General features: G+C 39.1%; 1 protein-coding gene across 6 annotated transcripts in view; it reads left to right on the top strand.

Annotated features, from left to right (window-relative positions):
• The window catches only part of ZFYVE26 (zinc finger FYVE-type containing 26), a 45,468-nt gene that overhangs the window by 18,498 nt on the left and 6,081 nt on the right, over window positions 1-20,889 (top strand). For 5 of the 6 annotated variants that reach the window (XR_008973599.1, XM_057420138.1, XM_057420136.1 and 2 more), the window contains 21 exons: window positions 100-298; window positions 628-891; window positions 1,074-1,193; window positions 1,467-1,631; window positions 2,059-2,286; window positions 3,209-3,314; window positions 4,125-4,864; window positions 5,425-5,621; window positions 6,534-6,638; window positions 7,191-7,313; window positions 8,028-8,204; window positions 9,361-9,607; window positions 10,677-10,775; window positions 12,628-12,785; window positions 13,687-13,856; window positions 15,170-15,198; window positions 16,457-16,551; window positions 16,639-16,859; window positions 17,503-17,650; window positions 18,690-18,899; window positions 19,718-19,933. Coding sequence is in view for 5 of the 6 variants with exons in the window: in XM_057420138.1 (XP_057276121.1) it covers window positions 100-298; window positions 628-891; window positions 1,074-1,193; window positions 1,467-1,631; window positions 2,059-2,286; window positions 3,209-3,314; window positions 4,125-4,864; window positions 5,425-5,621; window positions 6,534-6,638; window positions 7,191-7,313; window positions 8,028-8,204; window positions 9,361-9,607; window positions 10,677-10,775; window positions 12,628-12,785; window positions 13,687-13,856; window positions 15,170-15,198; window positions 16,457-16,551; window positions 16,639-16,859; window positions 17,503-17,650; window positions 18,690-18,899; window positions 19,718-19,933 (4,017 nt within the window). In the remaining variant the exon portion in view is untranslated. The remainder of the gene's footprint in view (window positions 1-99; window positions 299-627; window positions 892-1,073; window positions 1,194-1,466; window positions 1,632-2,058; window positions 2,287-3,208; window positions 3,315-4,124; window positions 4,865-5,424; window positions 5,622-6,533; window positions 6,639-7,190; window positions 7,314-8,027; window positions 8,205-9,360; window positions 9,608-10,676; window positions 10,776-12,627; window positions 12,786-13,686; window positions 13,857-15,169; window positions 15,199-16,456; window positions 16,552-16,638; window positions 16,860-17,502; window positions 17,651-18,689; window positions 18,900-19,717; window positions 19,934-20,889) is intronic. The other variant, XM_057420137.1, reaches the window with a different exon arrangement.

Here is a 20,889-nt window from a genome sequence, read left to right as displayed (position 1 = left end):
TTTATTCCTTCATCTCTTCTAAAAGCCCCCAAAGTTCTTTGACCTTTGAAAAGTTCTGTTGACATACTCTGTAATTACATATATTGCTGTTTCTGAAAGGTGGCATTGATGTTTAATCTGGATACTTCACCTTGCTATGGTGAATTGGTTTTCATGGAACGCTACCAAGAGGCAGTACAAGAAATGGCAAGAGTGGAGCACAACATTGAGAATCAAGCGTCAGATGGCACTGGAGGCATCAGGAAATCTGGCAGTGGCCGTTCAACACTGCAAGCTATTGGGAATGCAGCAGCAGCTGGTAAGGACTGGGGGGTTTGAGTTTTTTATCATAAAAGGTGAGGGAGAGGGAGAAGTGGAAAATAGGAGAAAGCAATTTGAAGACTGTCATAATGAGTGCAGCAGTTCTTCAGAAGAGTACATGGTGGTTCTTTGCATTGTGAAGACTAAGAATGCTGAAATTTGCTTTTGATGCCCAGGTAGTTTTACCCATTCTGCAGTAATTAGTCCATGGTGCAGGCCACCTATTGAATTATTTTCCAAAAGGATTAAGAGAATAATCATCTATGACAGTATCTGAGACACACAGCAAGTTTAGTCAGTGATTTTGTGTTTTACTGATGCATGTAGGTATGGTATTTTATTCCATCTCGGACGTTACTGATAAATTGCTTGCAACTTCTGGAAGTCTTGCCCCTACTCTCCAAGAAAACTTCTGGATCAACAACATCCAGGTGGAGCATACTGATCCTCTGCGGGAAGTCCTGGAAGATCTCAGTCCTTCAGCAATGGCAGCATTTGATCTGGCTTGTACTCAGTGCCGTCTTTGGAAGACATGCAAACAGCTTTTGGAAACAGCAGAAAGAAGACTGTACAACAGCCTTGAAACTCGGGGTAGGCTTTTGATTTTTGTGTTTATTAACTTGGGCCTGGGAGCGGAAAATGCCTATCTGTGACTGTTGTTTGTGCTAACACCTGAGCCTTAACTAAATCTCATTTTGTAGTTTTTATGTTAGTTTCTCCTTTTTCCACTCCTAACCTTTATTTTGTCCCCTTTTGCAAAATAACTTTTCCAGGCCACCATCCTGACTTTGGTTCACTGTACTCTGAAGGTGTAAAGGGTTTTTCAGCAGTTCTTCAGCAAATAAGTAAAATTCTCAACTATTCCTGTGCATCTCAAGGGCAGTCCAAGCCAGGTAGTATGCTTTGCTGATAAGATACTCTGTTGAAATGTGTTTAAGTTCAGTTCTTGTCCTCTGTTGCAATGGAAATTTGAACCTTCAGGTTATTAGCTTAAAATAAAAAAGGAGTGGGGGGGCAAGACCCAAGCTCAATTCTGAATAAAAGGAAACATTTTGAATTTTGCAAACTAATTGTATTATAAAACAATTTTGGTTCTGTGGGGCTTTTTCTGTGCAGAAGTATTTCTGTCTTTGTTATAGTTGCTGTTTCCTTCTCTCTCTTTGTAGAGGTCTCGGATGAGAAAATAGGGAATCATTTTCGATGCAGTATTGTAAACCTTCTGCAAGCTTGTTACCCTGCCTTGACTGAAGAAAGTATTACTAATGAAATAATTTTATCACAAAATCTGGATCAAATCCTAAAAGCACTGACACATGTCGAACGTTCTGTGGGTGAGTTACTTGTGTGATCATGAAGACTGACAAATGGATCTAAACTTTTTTTTCTGCCTGACCAAGCAACTCTAAATCTAGTTGTAATGCTCTTTGACATATGCATAAGTAATTTTTTTCAAATCATAAATGCAAAGTGTAAATTTTGTCTGTAATTCTTATATTCTGAGCACTTGTTTTCAGAGCTAAAATTGTGAACTTGACAGAGATGAAAAGACAATATTAATGAGGACAATTGAGGCTATTATTTGTCCTATTTTTCTTCAGTCCTAACAAGGAGTTCTTACAGTGTATTTTAACCTGACAGCTTATAGATAATTTGGTGTATCTTTACTGTTGCCTTTTTCTTTTATTTTCTTCCCAATCTTACTTTTTGTCATTTAATACTTACTTGAATCTTAGATGTGTGTCTGTTCTCTTAAACCAGACTCTAAAGGCAGCCTGCTTGGCACCTTGGTGGAGCAGGTCTCTCTCAAACCTGCAGAGCTGGGGAAGCACATGGTTTGGAATCAGTCACAGCTCCTGCTGAGAACTCTTGCCCAAACTGTCCAAATCACGCCAGAGAGCAACATGCAGACAAACTTTGTGAAGACCTTCTTTGACTACATCACTAGACTGGCTGCTGTTTTATTACAAAGCCTGAATGCAGAGCTAGGTAAGAGACTTCTGCTGGATGGTCTGAGCCTAGGCAAAGATACCCAGACACTGTAGTCTGATCTGATTTGGGAAAGTAATTGTACAAAAATCGTTCCTTGCCAAACGTGCCTACCACCTGTGCATAGTCATCTTTTCATTTTGACTGATTATTGCGCTGTTTTCAATTTTATTTCTTAACACCTAGGCCAATCACAGCTAAGATAAAAATAGTTAATGGCAGTAGGAAAATGAGAACAGAAATGTTAACTGCTGCCCAGATTCTGTATTTCAGTTAGGCAAAACAAAGTCTTGACCTCCAAATATTCTGATCGCTACTCTGTAAGGCAAGATTGAGTCTTGCATCTAGTAGATCAGCATTTTTCTGCTCAGTTAGAGGCAACCAGTGCCCTGCTTCTCCACAGGGATAAGAAAAGAGTGTGTAGAAGGTTATGCAGAGATAACTAGGCAGATTTTTTTTCAGATAATCAGCAGATGATGGTGGTCCATGGAAAGGAAGGCACCATTGGCACATAAAGCTATCAGAAGAACAGAAAATTCAGTGTGCTAGGAGAAAAACCACTGGTCTAGGTTTTAAATTTGACATTAATTGAGCTGCTCTAATGTAAAATACCACAGTACTGATTTCAGAGAATACCTTCCCAAGAGAAAAGGGCAAAGATCTGTTTTCAGACATGATGGTTCAGCTCAGGTCACTACTGTAACAGCTGTAACATTTGTATGGACATGATTCAGTCCTAGTTGACTGACTGCTATAGCCAAAAAAAAAAAATAAATTGTGAACCTAGATGTCACTTAAAGGCCAAAGAGTCTCCACAATACCTGATTTGGTAATAGGCCTAGTAAAATGTGATAAGACTTGTTTAGTATATTCTGTCAATATGTTTGTATTATAATAAATGTTCTGATTTTTCTTTTTTAAGATACATCTGCAGAAGTGAAAGTGGCAAACCCTTTCATATTGTTACAGCAGAGCCCATCTCAGCTGCTCTCCCAGCTTGTGTTTGAGAAACAGGTTCATCCTGACAGGTTGGTACTTTAAAGATTATGTACTTCTCTAGGTTATTTTGGTGTTGGTGACTTAAGACCTCAGCCAGGATTAAATTTTTCTCTGACTGCTTAGCATAGGTTGTATAGCCAGCTGTGTCCCACCAGCCAATCACTTAACATTGCAAGGGTTGGAGTACAGGGAAGAGCTTAGTCAGTGGCTTCTCCATCAACTTGAAGATTTTTTATAATGAACAGTATGGCTCTGTATTTTTAACAGTTGCTGTCTGTTGTGAAGAGAGAGTGCTTTTATGCGGATTTTTTTTTTAACTGAATATGTGACAGTTCAGAGCAGTGGACTTGCAACTTTACAGTGTAATAAGATATAACAGACCTGTAGAGATTATATAGATGTAATAGATATAATAGACAAGCTTCTTGTGAATACAGCAGTGCATGGCCTTGCCTAGTCAGTAAGTAAACTAGATAATCTGAGGTATTTACATCACAAATTACTAAATTAGGCTGGCATGGAAAGTGTCTGATTTGACAAAGCTCTTAAAAAGATGAGCACTAACTGTGAACTTTAGTATGGTACATTTAGGTAAAAGTGAATGTTTGAGGAGTGGGTTCATTATCATTAAAAGAATAGCAGCCTAAGCTCTGAATTACCAGTGTTGTGCTGTATACATTTTTTTCCACACTGAGTAAACATAGGATATGTACTCTCCCCCAGTGAAGAATATTAGGGGGCTTGTTGTTACAAAGCATTTGGAAGATTTATGAAAATATGTAATTGTAAAGTACCTTTTATGTGTTCTGAGTAAGCTGTTTCGGGTTTCAATCCTGCAGGGTTTCCTCTCTCTTGGCTAAAGAAGAGTTGAACTTGAATGTGCAGCAAGTTATTGTTCACTGTTGCTGTGAACCACTGTCATTGTGCAGTGCAAGGCAAAACAGCCAGGCGAAGTCTTTTGTGACAAACATCAACAGTTTAACACATCAGTGTGCCTGCCACTGCCTGCCAGATGTTGAAATACCTATTCTCAATTCTGCAGTGACCTCTGAGGATATCTCCATTCTGGCCCCATCCCCTGTGAATGACTTGAGCCAGCACACACTCACTGCCTCCTCCCTGGACTTCCTAAAGTCTCAGTCAAAGCTCACGGCCACAGTGGCATGTCTATGTGCATCTAATATACAGAAAATTCCCAAATCGAGTTTATCTTGGATGGAATTTCGGGGCAAAAGGGAGGTGCCTTTAGGTTTGGAGCAAATTTCCAGGGAGTGTGAGACATTGTTGAAGGAGTTTCCAATATTGGAACGATTTCTTTTTACTATGTTTGAGCCACTTCAGAATCAGCAAGAGGAAGGTAACAGTTTGGTTACCGTCTTCTCTGGCAAGACATACATATCTCTGGTTCTCCTAGGACTGCATTCCACCACAGCTGTTAAGGTATTAATGGGAGTCTTTCAACAAGCTCTTGCTGCAAAGAACTGGGACAGAGCTCTGAAGGTCTTAGATCTGTACAGTCAGGGCATGGAGGAGCTGGTCAGTGTGAAGGATGCTGTGCTGAGCTGTGCAGCTGCTGAAGGTAAAAAAGATTGTCAGGCTTTTTTCTCTTCATCTTTTTCTTTTTTTTTTAATGAAGAATACAGCCTGGATCAAGAGGTGAAACTAAAGTAGAGATCCTTGGGCAAATCCAAAGACAGAAGCAGATCCTTTCCCTTCATTCTAAATTTGCTTTCTCTGATGGTGTTGTTTCAGTTTTGCAAACGCGCAAATCCTGACCAATTTAGCACAAGAGAACTTGCATGCATCTGTGGTGATATTTTTATGTGGAGCTCTGACTACATGAGTAGACATTGATCATATACTGTTAATGAAGCATCTCTTACAGCAGTGTTATTGTCATACATGGATGATGTATCCTGTGAAAGCAGGTGGCTTTTGGAGTTTAGAGATAGTAAATGTCCATGCTAACTTGGGTTACTTCCTGTGAGAATCTGATGCTTGGAATGAGTCTTGCATAGATTTTTCAGCACTGTATTGTTTCTTTTGGTGATGTGATCCAGTGAGGATGATTTTTTTTTTTTTTTTATTTGCCAAAATACAGAAACTGAGTTTCAAACTAATGCTTTGTTTCTTGCACAGATAAGGATGGTTGGCAGTACTTGTTCCCAGTGAAAAATGCAACATTGAGAAGTAGGTTGGCTCTGCGCTGTCTTGATAACTGGCCTCTTGATGTCTGCTTGGAAATCCTAGCTTATTGCATTTCTGATTTGGGCATAGCTGATGAACTGAAAGCCATTCTGCAGAGCAGGAAGAAAGAACTTCAGGTTTATCAGAAGGTACAAAGTTATTCTTCAAGTAACCAGTGAGATGAAATAGGTAGCAGGGAGCAAATATGCTTCCCCTTTGAAAAAGTTGTAGCCTTTGGTTCTTTTTTCATTATAATAGTTTTTCAAGTGTTTCATCCAAAATAATTCATGCGTTTTCAGTGCTGTAATACCCAGTTGACATTCTGCTCCCATCGTTCGTAACTCTTCTACTCTCATATTAGCATCCAGGTCTGCAAACATGAATAGACATAAACATTTGTATGAGGCTCCTTTTTTGCAAAATATTTGTTTTTCCATTCTATACAAATTCTAGAGTCTTTTGAAGCTTTCTGTGGTGATTCATCCTTTTATAAGGTGCAGATATACCAGGGCATGGTGTACAAAACTAGTGGTCCAATATGTGTGTTTGTATTGCAGTCAGTTCTAACTGCAGGTTAGTGGAGATACACAAGTTCGGTCAGACTACCTGGCTTGGAGTTCAGCACAGACTGAAAAGCCAAACAGAGTGAAAAAGAAGTCATAAATCCCTGCTGAGCTGTCTAGTGGTGGTTCTACTAACTGACAGCTCAGTTGTGTCTGTTAGTGTCAGCAATGCCTGCAGTGTACATGTACTTTTTCATCCATAATTATTGCCATTTAGTGTTGTGGTTTAAGCCAAGGACATCTAGTCTTGCAAAAACCTTCCGTTATAAGTGTGCTTTGTAGACTCATACCTTTGAGAAAGTTGTGTGGTCATTTTTGTAGTGCAAGTGCATTACAACATCCTAGAAAAGGGGTAGACATAAATGTGGGTATCCTTTTTGACTTTTTTCTTTGTATGAAGCAGTTCTTGATGTGATCAGCTCAGCTGTTCCCTTAGACTTTATTGTTGTAGATAAAGCTTTTATAATTTGTGCTATCCTAATACTAACTTCCTTTCAGATTCTGAATGTGCAAAATGAACCGTTGTGGAATGACTGGCAGGAGCTGAAAAAAGCCTGCTCTGAGGACCCCCAGGCTGTCATGAATATAATTCTGAAGGCAAAGGTCAGGCATCCTGTTGTGAATTTTGTTGAATTGGAAGGCTTTAAACTTTGAATAGAAAAATTTATTGAAATAGCATCAGAAAACATTGTTCAGCGGAGATTACCTTGGGAGGCAGGATTGCTTTGCTCAGTTCTGTGCTTCAGAAACACACACAGATCTGTATTTAATGTCAAGATTTACATGTAGTTAATAATCTGTAAATTTAAGTTATAACTCTTACTCTGAGATACAACTTGTTCTTTTCTCTTAGAATGTTGAAGACTAATAGCATAGTGTTTTGCATAATACAGGGTGATTATTATATAAGTACTAATACTATAGATCTGTCTGGCTTTACTGTGAGATGAAAAGGCATTCTCAATGCAGGCAGTGAGTTTGACAAATTTGACTATCATCTTCCCTTGTCAGTGTAATTATTTACACTGACATTCTGTAGTCTAAACTGCAGAATTTCTTAAGAAGTTGAGCAAAACTTTGGGAGAAACAGCTGTATTGCAGAGGGTAGAGTTTGTCCTTTTATTGTTTTATTTTTACTTCTTTTTTATTCTTTAGGATTATGAGTTGTGTGAGGAATGGGGGCACTTGTATCCTGTCCCAAGGGAAGAGTTGATCAACTTTCACCGTGAGCACCTTCTTCACTTACTGGAGATAGGAGACATGGAAAAAGCATTGCAGGTAACAGCAAGACTCTTTCAGACTTGCATCCATAGGTCAAATAAGTTGAGAAACATTTTTTTTGGGTTTTTTTTCATGTGTATTTTCATGATCTTTTTGGTTTCTTCGTTAAGAGATGCTGTTTGCTTAGATATGCTTTCAGAATCCCTGCTCTCCCCTGTTCCATTGAAGTGAAAATCCAGTTTGGCAATCTCATTGTTGGAAATGTCACTTACATGGAATTGAAAGGCCCATTGTACTTGAAAAATGATAATGAAGCATTTCTGTGCTGCTTAAACAGAAGAACCAGAAGTGAAACTATTAAGAGGAATTGGTCAGTTGTGCTTCAGTTCCCAAATTAGTGAAGTGTGAATTCTTCCAGTTTAATTACAGAGCTGTTGCTAATAACAGAGAGCATAAAATAAAGTGCAGGCTCTTTCAGACATAGCTTTGAAAGTACTCTGGAAGCAAAGGGAAGACTTCTGACCACTACACCTTCTGACCCATTCCTTCTTTAATTTTTGCTTAATTTGATTTTTAAAATATTTTGATTAGTAAATGGAGCAAATAGGCAATGAGTAGTCTATAAATGGATTATCTAAATCATCCTTATATATGTAAGACACTTGTGCAGGTTAATTTGCTTAAGGCAATAATCTTTGGGGGACTGACAGTTATAAAGGATACTCCGCAGGAGTGTAGCAGGGATTCACTGTATTTTGTTTGCTTTTATAGCTTTTACAAAGGATTGAAGACCCTGGCATTTGCCTTGCCATCAGTGAACAGTCCCTTGACCAGCATCCAAACTTGACAGCCTCTCACTTCTTGGCTGATTACCTCACAGCTCACTTCTATGCAAATCTGACAACAGCACGCTGTAATGAAATCCAGGCACTCTATATGGGATCAAAGGTGAGTAAAATTCCTGCATTGTGGGATTTATGGCAAAATATAATTATATAAGTAATTTTATAATACATAATACATAAAGTCTGTACCTTTTACCAGAGTATTCTCACCATATCAGGTCTAAGATCCTCAGTCTTGAGATCCAAAGCAAAGTTTAGAGATGGCTTAAAACTTCTCTTCCCCTTGTCCATCTTTGCAGTTCCTGTATTATGAGGTGGTTGTAGCTCCCAGTGTGAACAGAGCAGTCTTGTGTTTGAGCTGTAGGGAGTGGAGAAATGCATATCCTAAATGAGGGTATGGGCAGAATAAAATAGAATTTTGGTGTTTATCAGGACAGTTGCTGTCTTTGTCCCATGTGAAAAAGGAAGCATCCTCAAACTTACTGTCTGGGTCAGAAACACCAGGTGTCCTACATATGCCTGCCTGTATGGTCTTTGACACTTACAAGGCATGTTTTTGCCCAAGTGCCTTCCAGGGGTAGACAATATCACTACTCTTTTTGGATGGTCATTGCCTTTACAGAAGTTGTACAGGTTCTGTGCTCAGCCTAGGAATAGATGCATTCATTAACCAGTGGATTATCTTAGTCACATGCATTATATGTAAATAAAATGCAGTGCTTTTGGTAATGTCTGTTTTATTGTAGGAGTACAAATAACAGTTTGCTCCAGTATGTGCCACAACAGTATTTTGTCAGGCTTCGTGTTTCCTTACTTGTCACTTCTGAAGAGATAATTTATTTTGGGAAGTGTCCATATTAACTGTCTTTGAGAAGAGAAATAAGAGCAATTCTCCTAATATTTCCTCAAGTGATGTAAGGATAATGATTGGGCTAATACTCTTTTATTATTTTATTAAGAGAATGTGCTCTACCTTACTGTTTGTCACAGGGTCACAGAATGCTTTCCACTCTTCAACTTTGAAATGAGATGGTGTTCTATAGAATGGGAAAGTGGAAGCTGAGTAATTTCTGCAATCCACTCAATAATTCTGTAACAGTAGTAGGAATAGGTCTGAGAAGTCCCACCTCCAATTTTTGGCCTCTGTATGTTATTCCATTCTCTTCATAAGCTACTGTGCTAGTTTCTTGTCTTTAGTTTTACAGAAACACAGATTTGAAGGTATATAATTTTAATAGGCTCTTTGTCTTATGTCTCAGGTGCTGCTGACTCTGCCTGAGCTCTCCCGTGTTAACTACTTCCACCTGTCCTCCAGGCCACTGCTCATGCTGGAACAGCTTCTCATGAATATGAAGGTGGACTGGTTAGCTGTTGCTGTGCAGACACTGCACCAGCTGTTAGCTGGGCAGGAAGTTGGTTTTACTGTAGAAGACATTGACAATTTGCTCTCCAAGTATGCAGAAAAAGCTCTCAACTTCCCTTTTTCATTAAAAGAAAAAAGATCAGGTGACTGCCTGTGAGAATGCTGTTTTACACTTGGGAAAGAAGGGCCAATTTCCACCTAGAATAATTTCACCAACTGTGGCAAAACATTTTCGGATATGTGCCTCCAGTCTCCCTCTAGCCCAGAAAGTTCTTAAAGTCTTAAAGCCCAAATGTTCTTAAAGTCTTTGCCTGTCTTGTAAATAGATATTCTCAAGGACCAACAGGTTCAAAAGTTTCTTGTACTTTGCTCCTTTTGGGGGGATCTCTTTTCTTCTAAACTTAATTTCATTCCTGTTTAACACAAAGTCACTGATGTCTTAAGGAGTTCTAAAACCTGCCCTCCTACCAGAGTGCTATTCCTTTTATCATATAAAGGACGTTTAAACCTGTAACTCTTTTTAACATTCTCAGCCCAGTTCATCTTTCTGCTTTGCCAGTCCTTTCTCGGCCATGTTGTCTGATTTTTCCTGTGTTTGGTGCGCTCAGGGTTTTAGAACTGGAACACCAGAGGGTGCTGCAGATCGATTCTAGTGCTTTTGTTTCACTGTATTAATAAAGTGCATGGTGTGGGAACCTATCTATTTATACGTACCTATATGGTACCAACTTGCTTTATGCCAGTTCCAAATGTTGACTCTTCATTTCATGATTTAAAGATGCAGCTCTTGCTAACAAAAAAGCAGCACTTATCTGTCTTTTCATGCCAAATGACATATAGTTTTTCAAGAATGTTCCTTCCACTGTGATGTGAAGCATTTAATATTTTCCATGAGCATCTTGCATCAGCTAAGGCTTTTCACATCTGATACTTATTCTCTGCTTTATTATCCCTGTGCCTATCAGTAGGCCATAGCTTTGATAAGGATCCTTTTCTGTGTCTTAGGTCATTGAATATATAGTTTTGCCTTAACTGTTGTGAGCAATTTTCATGAACACATAGTAATTTGTAATTACATAGCTAGTCCTGTTTTGTTCTGTCATTCTTACATACCCCTGTGAATGGATTCCTCTTATCTTTGTAAAAATAGTTAGATGTATGGCCAGGATTGTTCTCCACATTTTTCATTTCCCCCCCTTCCCTTTATTCTAGATTCTCTCATACGTATCCAAGAAAGCCTCAGTCAGGTATTGGAGTCTGAAACAATGTCTAAATTGGGATCATCAGAGCTATCTCCTGTCAGCTTTACTGGTAAGGTTAAGTCATTGGTGCCATTTTCTTTGAACCTGCTCATATTTATCTCCAGTGTACGTCGGTCCTGCCGCTTAATAGTAACTTGGGCTGCATTTAATGCAGGTTAGTAGATCTCTGCAGTTGGGTGCTTTGGGTCCAATTAAAAGAAAACTTACAAGGGAACAAGAAGTTTACAGCTCTGTTTTGAGAGGTATCTACAGTGTCTCTGAAAAATCAGCACAAAGGCTTTCTGTTCCAGACAGCACAGAAAAACCCAAGCCTGAACAGGCCATAGGAAGGTGGACTACATCTGCAGTGGGTTACCAGTGCTGCAGATTAATCTTTCTGTGTCTTGACTTCTCAGTCTGGGTACATAGGCAGAGCTTGTCTGGAAGCCCATCATTGTGGTACTTCTCCCTGTTTTCCTATTCTTTGCTCAGTAGCTTTTTTTTATTTCTGGCTCTTAACTTTTTGGCTTTATAACAGAAATCTCATTTGTTGTATTTTTTTCATAGTTCTTTTGGTCTTCGAATTTATTTTTAATCGGATCCCTCTTGTGACCTGAGGGAATGTGACCTTGTATTGTCTGAGAGGCTCCACTCACAGTCCTCAAACACAGATAAATAGAAACAAAAATAATTTAAGCCAAAACAACTGAATAATGCTTATGGCTTAAAATCAGTCACTTCTATAGATTCTGTTCAGCTTCTAATGCAAGAGATGCAGTCTTTGGAGGATATATACTGTGAGAGATACACAGTGTGTGCTCTCAGGAAATGACTAACAAAGGTTATCTTCCTGCCACCGAGGCTGTTGTTTCTCAGCAACCGGTGGCCTGAACTAAAGCTGCACAATAGTATCCTGATCTACAGTTTAGGTTATCTGAACTGTTCTCTGTTTCTGTATCCTGAACTGAAGACTCTTGCTCTGTCTGCACAAAGCAAAAGCAATGTCTTTGGTTTGGGCTGTGTAGCTCATCAGTTTTTCTCCTAATAGTTAGCTTAATGTTTGTCTGTTGTTGCAAAACTTGAATGCATTGTCCTCTAATGTTCCTTTGCAATCCAGTATTTACTTGGATGAGCATGAGTTAGCGTTATGGAATGGAGATTTTTTTTTTTAGTTTTTCTAGTTTAGCATCCATGTGCACAGAAGGTGGCTTGCAGGGCTGCAGTGACATGTGGAACTTTATAATTAGCCTGTAGTGCAGCTGGCTCACAGCACACAAACTAGAAGCCAGTCTAATACTGTAAACTTGATTCAATGAATCAGGAGACCCCAAAAGCTAAAGGTTTAAACTTCTGCCTCTGGCAACTGATTTCTGCACATTAGATTTTAAAGGGGACCAGAACAGGGAGGGATATGCTGTTGCTAGCCATACCACACTTTTCCTGCAATTAAAAAAAAGTCCCAGTCTTCATGAGTGTCAACACTGGGTATCTTTAAGATCATATTTTATGCTGTATCATTCTTTGGTACCCATATACTGGGGTATATGCATGTATGTATATAAACATACATATACTGGAGTATTTATTTCTTCCTCATCTAAATGTCTGCATATGATAAAAGATCAGATGATGACAAGTTGGTTTATGCCTCTCTAATGATTATGGTCGAGGTCTATTGGTATGTACTGTTGCTTATAAGTATTGAAATGCTATGAGTTTATAATCTTACAGTTTTATCTTAAAGTATATATATTCCTTAAGCAATGCTATTTTGCTATGCCTGGTTGAAGGTAATGCTAATCATCTTGTGAGACAGAAAGATCTTACAGTCTCAGTAAATATGTAGTGTTTTCTGCTATTCAACAGTGCATTAAAGAGCTTAAATCTCGTTCTGTGTTTTTATTGGCCTGGCTCTTTCTAAGGTGTCACCATATCTGCAGGTCCCAGAGACAGAATTCTGCAGCAGAATTTGTGCCCTCAAGAATTTGTGCCTCCTGAGAAGCCGCCACCAAAGCAGCAATGGATACCTGATGACACTGAAACGATATGTATGGTTTGCAAAACTGAACGTTTCACTATGGTAAGGAGCAAAAATTAAGTACAGACATGTGACCGTAATACGAAAACTTGCTCATAGCCTGTCCTAACAGACACTAGCTACTTCAGAAAGTTTGTCTTCATCAGCACAGGCCTGACAAGACTGCCAGTACTTTGATATTTAACCATTAGTTTCTATTCAGTGAGTTGAGGAGACTAGCAACAGTTAGCTCTTCACAATACTGTGAAGTGTTAGAGCCACAATAGGAAATCTGATCATCAGAGAGGAGAAAATTGTAAGATCTAAAAAATGTATAATAGCAGTATTAATGTTTCAGAAATCTGTTTAGTTGACTGTGCTGGCAAGAAATAATGTGAGCATCATATTTGGATGAAAATGTATACATGTTGTTGGTTACACTTTGCTAAGACCTGTTGATGCATTGACTACTTGAGCAACTGCATTGGTGCTGTCAGGGAGAAGAATAATTTGAAGTTTTGCAGTTGTTTTGGCAATCTGTTATCTTGTGTTGGTAGTGTACTGTTTTTCAAAGTATCTGTTGATTTTTAATTTGGAAATTACTAAGATGGTGTCAGAAAGACAGTCTACAGCTTTTAACTTTTCCAAGAGATGACCTAACTAGCACAGTGGTCAAAACTGGGACAATTTAAAAATTGAAAGCTGAAGACAGCAACAAACGTGTTTTAAATACCTGCCTCTGACTTTTGGGTTTGGTTTCTTTGGGGTTTTTTTGATTTGCCATGCCCTCTCTGGGAAGGAAATGTAATGGTGAGAGTCCATCATTGTATAGTTCTGAAAAGCCTTACTGTGCTTACTGTTTCTTCTCTTCAAAAGGAGTACATTTACTCAAGAGTGGAGGCAGACATTGGAGAGGACTTTAGTAAATTCTTTCTATTGCTCATCCATGACCTCTTTTGCCTAGTTTAACAGGCGCCATCACTGCAGGCGCTGTGGCAGGCTGGTGTGCAGCTCTTGTTCCACCAAGAAAATGGCAGTAGAAGCTTGCAGAGAAAATCTGTCTCGTGTATGCGATCAGTGCTATAGCTACTACAACAGAGAACATCTGCCTGGCTTGGTAAAAGACACAAGCATGTAAGTCCTTTCATTCTAGTTCTTCTCAATTTCATGTACACAGCAGAGTATATGAATGGAATGAGAGAGAAATAAGCATTTGGGTTTATCTGGAAAATATAATAACATCACTTTAATAAGTTACTTTAACTTTTTGGCCTCCAGCTGCTGGGGTTTTCAGGTTTAATAGGTGTGGGGATGTTCATTATGGCTCAGCTTACTTTTCACGTTAGAAAGAACACTGGAGAGCCAGGCAACAAAGTCTTTAATTCTTTAAGCATCAATTGATCATTAACCTGAGAATTGAATGCTTTGATGCAAAACGCGCTCAATACAAACTACTACAGTATGACAAATTTTCTTGCAGTTTACTTGGCCTCTGGATTAACATCACATGTTGACTAGCTGTGTTGAGCTTATCAGTGGTTAATGTTATTCCATAATCCCTTGATTATGACTTCTTGAACCCTTGCAGATTCAAATACAAGTTCATTATTAGATAGACTTTGAAACTGCCTTTAGTAAAAGAGACAGCTGTAATGACAGATTTTCATTATGTGGTTGCTTAAAGCTGAAATTCCTTTGTGTATGTTAAGCCAGCTGGTGAAAAGTGCAGCTGAAAAGAGTGACTGTTACTCTCTGTGACCCTGTCAAGCCTGCTGATACCGCTGTCTGGGTCACAGAATGTAAAACTCTGTTTCAGCTGCACTTTCAGCTGCATTCCCTCTTTTCCTAGCAAGCCTGCAGATAGCAGTATTCCACTATGGCAGTACTGGCAGGCTTGCTATGAAAAGAGCAATACTGTGCAGATCTGAGAAGGAACCTCTGAAAAAAATCAGTCACCTCTAGTTAAACCAGTTTGCATCAGAATGGTTGCTTACTCTGCCAGATTTGGTCAGCAGAGCCTACCAGTAAGTTTGAATGCCGTTTGTCGTGTTTTTATTAAGTGTCTGGGTTTGTATATCAAAACCAATTAAATCTGAAAGACAGAGATCTGGACGCCAAAACTTTAATTTTTTTTCTGAAATACTGATACTGGGAAGCTCTTGTTCTTGGTGTCTGCCTTTTTATGATACGTGCAACAGTACTATTCCTAATGAAGGTTTTAAGAACTAATTACTTAGTGTAGTTGACATACAACAATGCAGAGGAGGGTATTTCCAGATAGTAGGGGTTAGGGGCAGGGCAATGAGTCAGGGCAGGGAGGGAGAGAGGTTAGATTTTTTACAAGACAGTGTTCTGAGAAGGCTAGTTGTATTCATGTCTCTTTTAAAACTGTTTTCCTCAGTGTGCTGGAGTAGGCATAATGTTTTTTTTCTGTCATTTTATTACAGCAGAAAGGAAGATGAGGACCAAGTAGAAGGTGAGGAGCGTGGTAACATTAAACTTCAATTTATTATTTGTTTTTAAAGTGCTTGATTAGCAGCAGAGTTAGAGATAAGAAGCTGGAGACAGAGATCATGGAATCACAGAACCATAGAATGGTTCAGGTTGGAAAGCACCTTAAGATCATTTAGTGCCAACCCCCCTGCCATGGGCAGGGACACCTCACACTCAACCATCTCACCCAAGGCTTCGTCCAACCTGGCCTTGAACGCTACCAGGGGTGGTACATAGTAGATAGGAAGTTGATGCATCTAGTTGCAGCTGAAGGGTGATAAAAACCTCAGTTACAAAATACCACTAATGTTCTTTGTATGAGCAGGCTGAAACTGAGCATTCCAAACTTCTGTGAATGCAAATCGAGATTTAGGAGAAATGTCTGAGTCAATATTGAATGTGCTGAATGGGGATTAAAGGAAGGAACTGAAAAACAACAGCAGTTGGAGACTGCACTTTGCATACTACAAACAGCCAGTGAGAGGCTGTGGTGTACGTAGGAATTAACCCACTACAGAGCTGTGCTGAGTGATCCTCTTTTTACAAACCATGATAGTGCAACTCAGTACCACTGCAGTGTGCTGTGGGGTTTGATACCCCATGCTGGCTGGGAGTAGCATAGGATGAGGCCCCTCTCATGGGTCTGGTGGTATCCTGAGTTCAATCTCCTTTGTTGTTGTGTGAGTATGGACTAATAATTTCACTTCAGAGCCTCAGTTTCCACATCTATACCCATATTCTGAAAAGAAGATACAGGCAGTGGAATCAGTGTACCTTTTCTTCTACAGCTGGTTCTTCAGTTTCCCTTTATAGCTGTAACCCACAGCTCTCAAATTTCTACTTCTCTCCTGCTCAGAAATATTTAATAACTTGCCTGAGGGAAGGCTAAAGGGGGAAGGTTGCTGTGCTTGATGTCCTGTAGGATAAGAGTTGGATAATCATTTGAAGATACATTACTGGAACCAGTTTTTCATGACAGGGTGTTGGTAACAGTGAGAATGAGTTTAAGTACAATTTGGCAGCCTTCTGAGGAATGGAAATGTTTCTGTAATCTGTATGCTGGACATGTGATACTGGCAGAAAATGGCACAGTGAGAGGATTACACGATTGTTTTACAAGAGTATAGAAATACTCTCCATTATGTGTCTTTAGCCAGTCTCATTGTACGATGATTCTACCTTCAGGGGGGTGGGGGGGGTGGTGTTGGCTGTAGAAACTTCTAATAGTGACTATTCCACAGTGGTGCGAATACCCAAAGCAACTGAGCTTGAATGGATTTTTTCCCTGAATGAAGAGGAGAATGAAATTGTACGCAGTGAATTTTATTATGAACAGGTGAGGTCTGGAGAAAGTTGAATATAAGCACTTTCCTTGTGAACTACCTCAGTACCCATGTTTGTCTATCTTTCCTTGAATTGTCAGGCTCCCAGCTCTTCCTTGTGTATTGCCATCCTTAGCCTGCACAGTGAAAGCATAGTTTGTGGCCACCAGCTGATAGAGCACTGCTGCAAGTTGTCCCAAGGGCTCACGAACCCTGAGGTGGATGCTGGTCTGCTTATGGACATCATGAAACAATTGCTTTTCAGTGCCAAAATGATGTTTGTAAAAGCTGGAAGGAGCCAGGACCTAGCTCTCTGTGACAGGTGATTTATCAGATGTTCACTAGAGTGTATTGAGGTATTGTCAAGACCATTATCCTTTTTACTGGGGAGTTGGAGGGTGGGAGGCTGGTTTTGTAATTGTACTATGGATGTTTTAAACAAGAAGAGAGGTTCATAATTTAAGAATAATATAAGAGTTAAAATAGTAGAAATTCAAGTAATATGACTACACAATACTTAGAAAATTATCAGGGTAGGTAGAAGCAATCCACAAAAACTGGGATAAATATTTTACTTCTGATATTTTATGCGTGCTTTCAATTTTTATTTGAATATAGGATTTTAAACCTGCGCATCTTGAGAATGAGGATTTTACACTTCCCTCAGGTTGTGTCCTACAGAGCTTGAGGTCGTGGGTGTAATATATACACTTCACACATACTAGTTTGATTTGGTAACACAGTGTCTGCTGTCAGCTTCTGCCAGTGTTCTACTGAATGTGGCAATAACAAAAAAAAAACAAACCATAAAAAATATTCTGAGTAGGATAGTGTGATGGATAGAGAAACCTGCTATACTGGTGACTAGGAACCACTGCTTTAAGAGTTGTCTTTGACATAAAGTTCTTTAAGTGTATGATAATAGTGACAGCATATGTATTTGCTTAATCTTTGTTTTCTCCTAGCTACATCAGCAAAGTGGATGTGTTGAATATGTTGGTTGCTGCTGCCTACCATCCAATACCATCTTTGGATCAGATTCTCCTCCCTGCAGCAGTAACAAGATTAAGAAATCAGCTTCTGGAAGCAGAGTACTATCAACTAGCTATAGAGGTAATGACAGTGGAGGGATGTCGATGTTAATAATGCTTCTGTAGTGGCTCTCATTTTTCTTCCTCTTGAGTTCAGATGGATGTGATGTGTGAAATGGACAATATCTAAAGAGTTGAAAAATTGGATTAAGTTTTTAAACAAGGAAGAAATTATTTTATAAGCACTGGAAAAAAAAATACTGAGAAGGAAGAGTCTTCTGCTGTGGCTGCTGAAAGGAAGGGCAGGGACCTTGTTTCCCAGGACAGTTAAAACTGGAATGGAGTAACTGCAAGGAAATCATTACATAGAGGAATCTTGCATCCAGTAGAAGGGCTGAGGCAATAGTAAGACACCTTGTCCAAGCATTTACTTTGAAATCAGCAATGGTAGCAAATCTGTCTATTGGAGTTCATCTTGTGTTCCTGTCATCTTCTGTTTTCTTCCTGCTCCTAGGATTTTGTAAGCTTCTGGTTTATTGCTTTGCAGTTTGTTAAACACAGGATTATGATACTGCAAACTGGATTAGGATTTATAAGGGGTAATAAACAGTAGGAATAGATGACCTGTTTGAATACAAGCAGTTCATGCTTTAAGGCAGCTGGTTCACTAAAGAAAATCAGGAATAAATCTGATCAGCAGAGTTACCTGAAATAAAAAAATTGCTGGCAGTTCATGAGGCATCTTCTGTTGCTTTTTTTTCCTTTTTCCTAAGCTACAAACCTGATGATTTCTGCTCTGTAAAAATCTGCTTTAGAAAAGCAGATGTGAAAATGTCCTGAGTTTTAAAAATACTGAACTGAAATTTCCTGTATAAATCTTTGCTTCAATTTGTACAATAAAAAGTACTTCTACATTTGGAGATCACAGGTGTTTTGGTAGTTGGCATTTTGTGCAGGTAATACAGAAATAATCAGCACAGGTTTTTCATGTTTTGTTTGGGTTTTAATGGGACATGCTCTAGGGATTTAAATGTCACAATCACAGACTGTGTGATAAGCCAGTTTTCCTGTTTTCTGTAGTGGTACTGCTTTGCAATAATAATAAACAATTTTTAATTTAGGTTTCTACAAAATCTGGGTTGGATCCAGGTGGAGCATGGCATGCCTGGGGCATGGCTTGCCTTAAAGCTGGAAATTTAAGTTCAGCCAGAGAGAAGTTTAACCGATGTTTAAAACCACCTATGGATTTAAACCAGCTGAGCCATGGTTCAAGGCTGGTCCAGGATGTGATACAGTACCTGGAGTCCACAGTGAAGCCCATACTCATTGCGGTAAGAGTATTTCTGTTCTGTCTGCTCTGAAGAGCTACACTGAAGCTAAGTGTTGATGTTTAATACACATCTTAAAACAATGCATATCAGGTGTGTTACGTTTTTGTCCTTCTTTTGTCATGACTACAGATTGCAAACTGAATATTGTTGATAAATTTTTTAGATGTTTCATCGCAGTGAATTGGTGGCTGAGAACCAGATCATGCTTGGTAGAGGGGAAAGAAGCTGCGCTGGTTGATTTGTGTTATTCCTACAATCTTGAGGAAATTAAACTCAATTCCAACAATATGTTGTGATACTGTGGTGATGCCATTTTTGTACTGAAACTCTGACAGCTTTGCAGGGATTCAGGGGAGAAATTACAAATGCTTTCCAACTGTTCTTAAACACTGTTTATTATGTGTTTTGGAATTATTCTGGAAGTTCTAATTAGGTACCAAAAATTACTTTTAGTACTAAGTAACTGCAGAATCATAATCATGAAAGACCTCTTAGTAGTATATATTTTAGGAGAATAAAAAAGTCTGATTGAACTATTTATTGAAGTAGCTGTTGACAGTGGAACTGTGTTTAAATAAGCCTCCTGTCTGTCCCATGGCTAGCTAGCCATGCTAGGTACAGCAACACACAGCACCTCTATTGGTAGCAGAGTTCCAATCTGGTGTTTCTAAAAAGCGTTTACTGGATTTTTCACCCTTCTAAAGCAATACCTATTTTAAAAACAAAAATAATAGAATACTTCAAGGCCAAGTGACAAGATCTAACTGAAAAGAAAGTTTTACTCATTAACTATCATTGATTCTGTGCTTTAATGGCAGGATGATGATTACTTTGCCACGCTGAGGGAACTTGAAGCAACACTGAGAACGAGAAGTCTATCTCTGGAGATGATGTGTGAGGGGAAGATTCAGCACAACAGCTACTATCAAGAGTGCTTGTTCTATTTACATAGTTACAGCACTAATCTGGCAATAATAAGCTTTTACATGAGGCATGACTGTATGAGAGAAGCCCTGCTTCACTTGTTAAATAAGGTGGGTAATCTGATTTGCTATCACCTAAATTGAAATTTGAAAAGTAGCTAAGAGGGTTTGAAGGCCAGTTTCAGACAGTAATGAGCACCATGCAGCATTCTGGGTGGTTCTCTGCACAGGAGTTTTTGGAGGTCCTAAATGTTATATGCACTATCCAGGGACTGACAAGAATTCAGTGAAGTGAAAAATTAACTTTGCTCTGAACATCTTGTGCTTAATCTCTCTCTCAGTGGCTTCTATAGAGGAGCAAGTGTTTGCTTTGTTTGGGGTTTATTGTGAGGTTTTTTTATAGAGGTACACATCAGCAGTTCTTGGTCTTTTTTTCTGCAAAGCTGAAAACCTGGGATTATTGTCATAGAGTTCAGAAAAGAGGAGGAAAACTTTGGATTCCAGCATGCTGATAACACTGAACACTTCACTCTGTCACAGTGGTTCTGTCTCTTGGTATTGTTTGTTGAATCGGACACCCATGTTTGCACTTCTGTAACCAATAGGGATATAAGGGAATAGAGAGTCCTGTCCCAGAGGACAGGAATCTAAGGAAGCCAAAAAGTGGTTTCCAGTTCTCCCTTAAGAAAACTGCGTAATATAGAAGGGCTTAAGAATCTCTGGAGACAACAGTTTGTTACAATTAAACCTAGAAATTATTCCAACAAGGTTCTCATTAATTAAGTGTGCTTCTTTTGGACAAGGGGACTGGTAGTGATCGTGCAAACTAGAGAGGAAGATTTGTTACCTTAAAGCAGTAAGGTACTAGGCTTCTGATGAAATATTTTGCGGTTGGATGTCTGGAAACATTTTATGCACACAGGCTTTGTAGCTGGTATCTTATGCTTAGATTTAAAAAGAAAAAAATAACCCATATTATGGCCTGCATAAACATTTTAAAGACATGTTGTGACACATGCTTCTTTCCATAGTAACCGCAGTGTGTGAGCCTGCATTTGTGAGACCAT

This window comes from Pezoporus wallicus, unplaced genomic scaffold (genome assembly GCF_028554395.1).
Source record: "Pezoporus wallicus isolate ANWC-B61680 ecotype Strahan unplaced genomic scaffold, APGP_CSIRO_Pwel_v1 contig_5418, whole genome shotgun sequence".
In the NCBI taxonomy this organism is placed as follows: domain Eukaryota; kingdom Metazoa; phylum Chordata; class Aves; order Psittaciformes; family Psittacidae; genus Pezoporus; species Pezoporus wallicus.
Note: the sequence above shows the minus strand (reverse complement) of the source record. Positions and strands in the feature narration are given on the sequence as shown.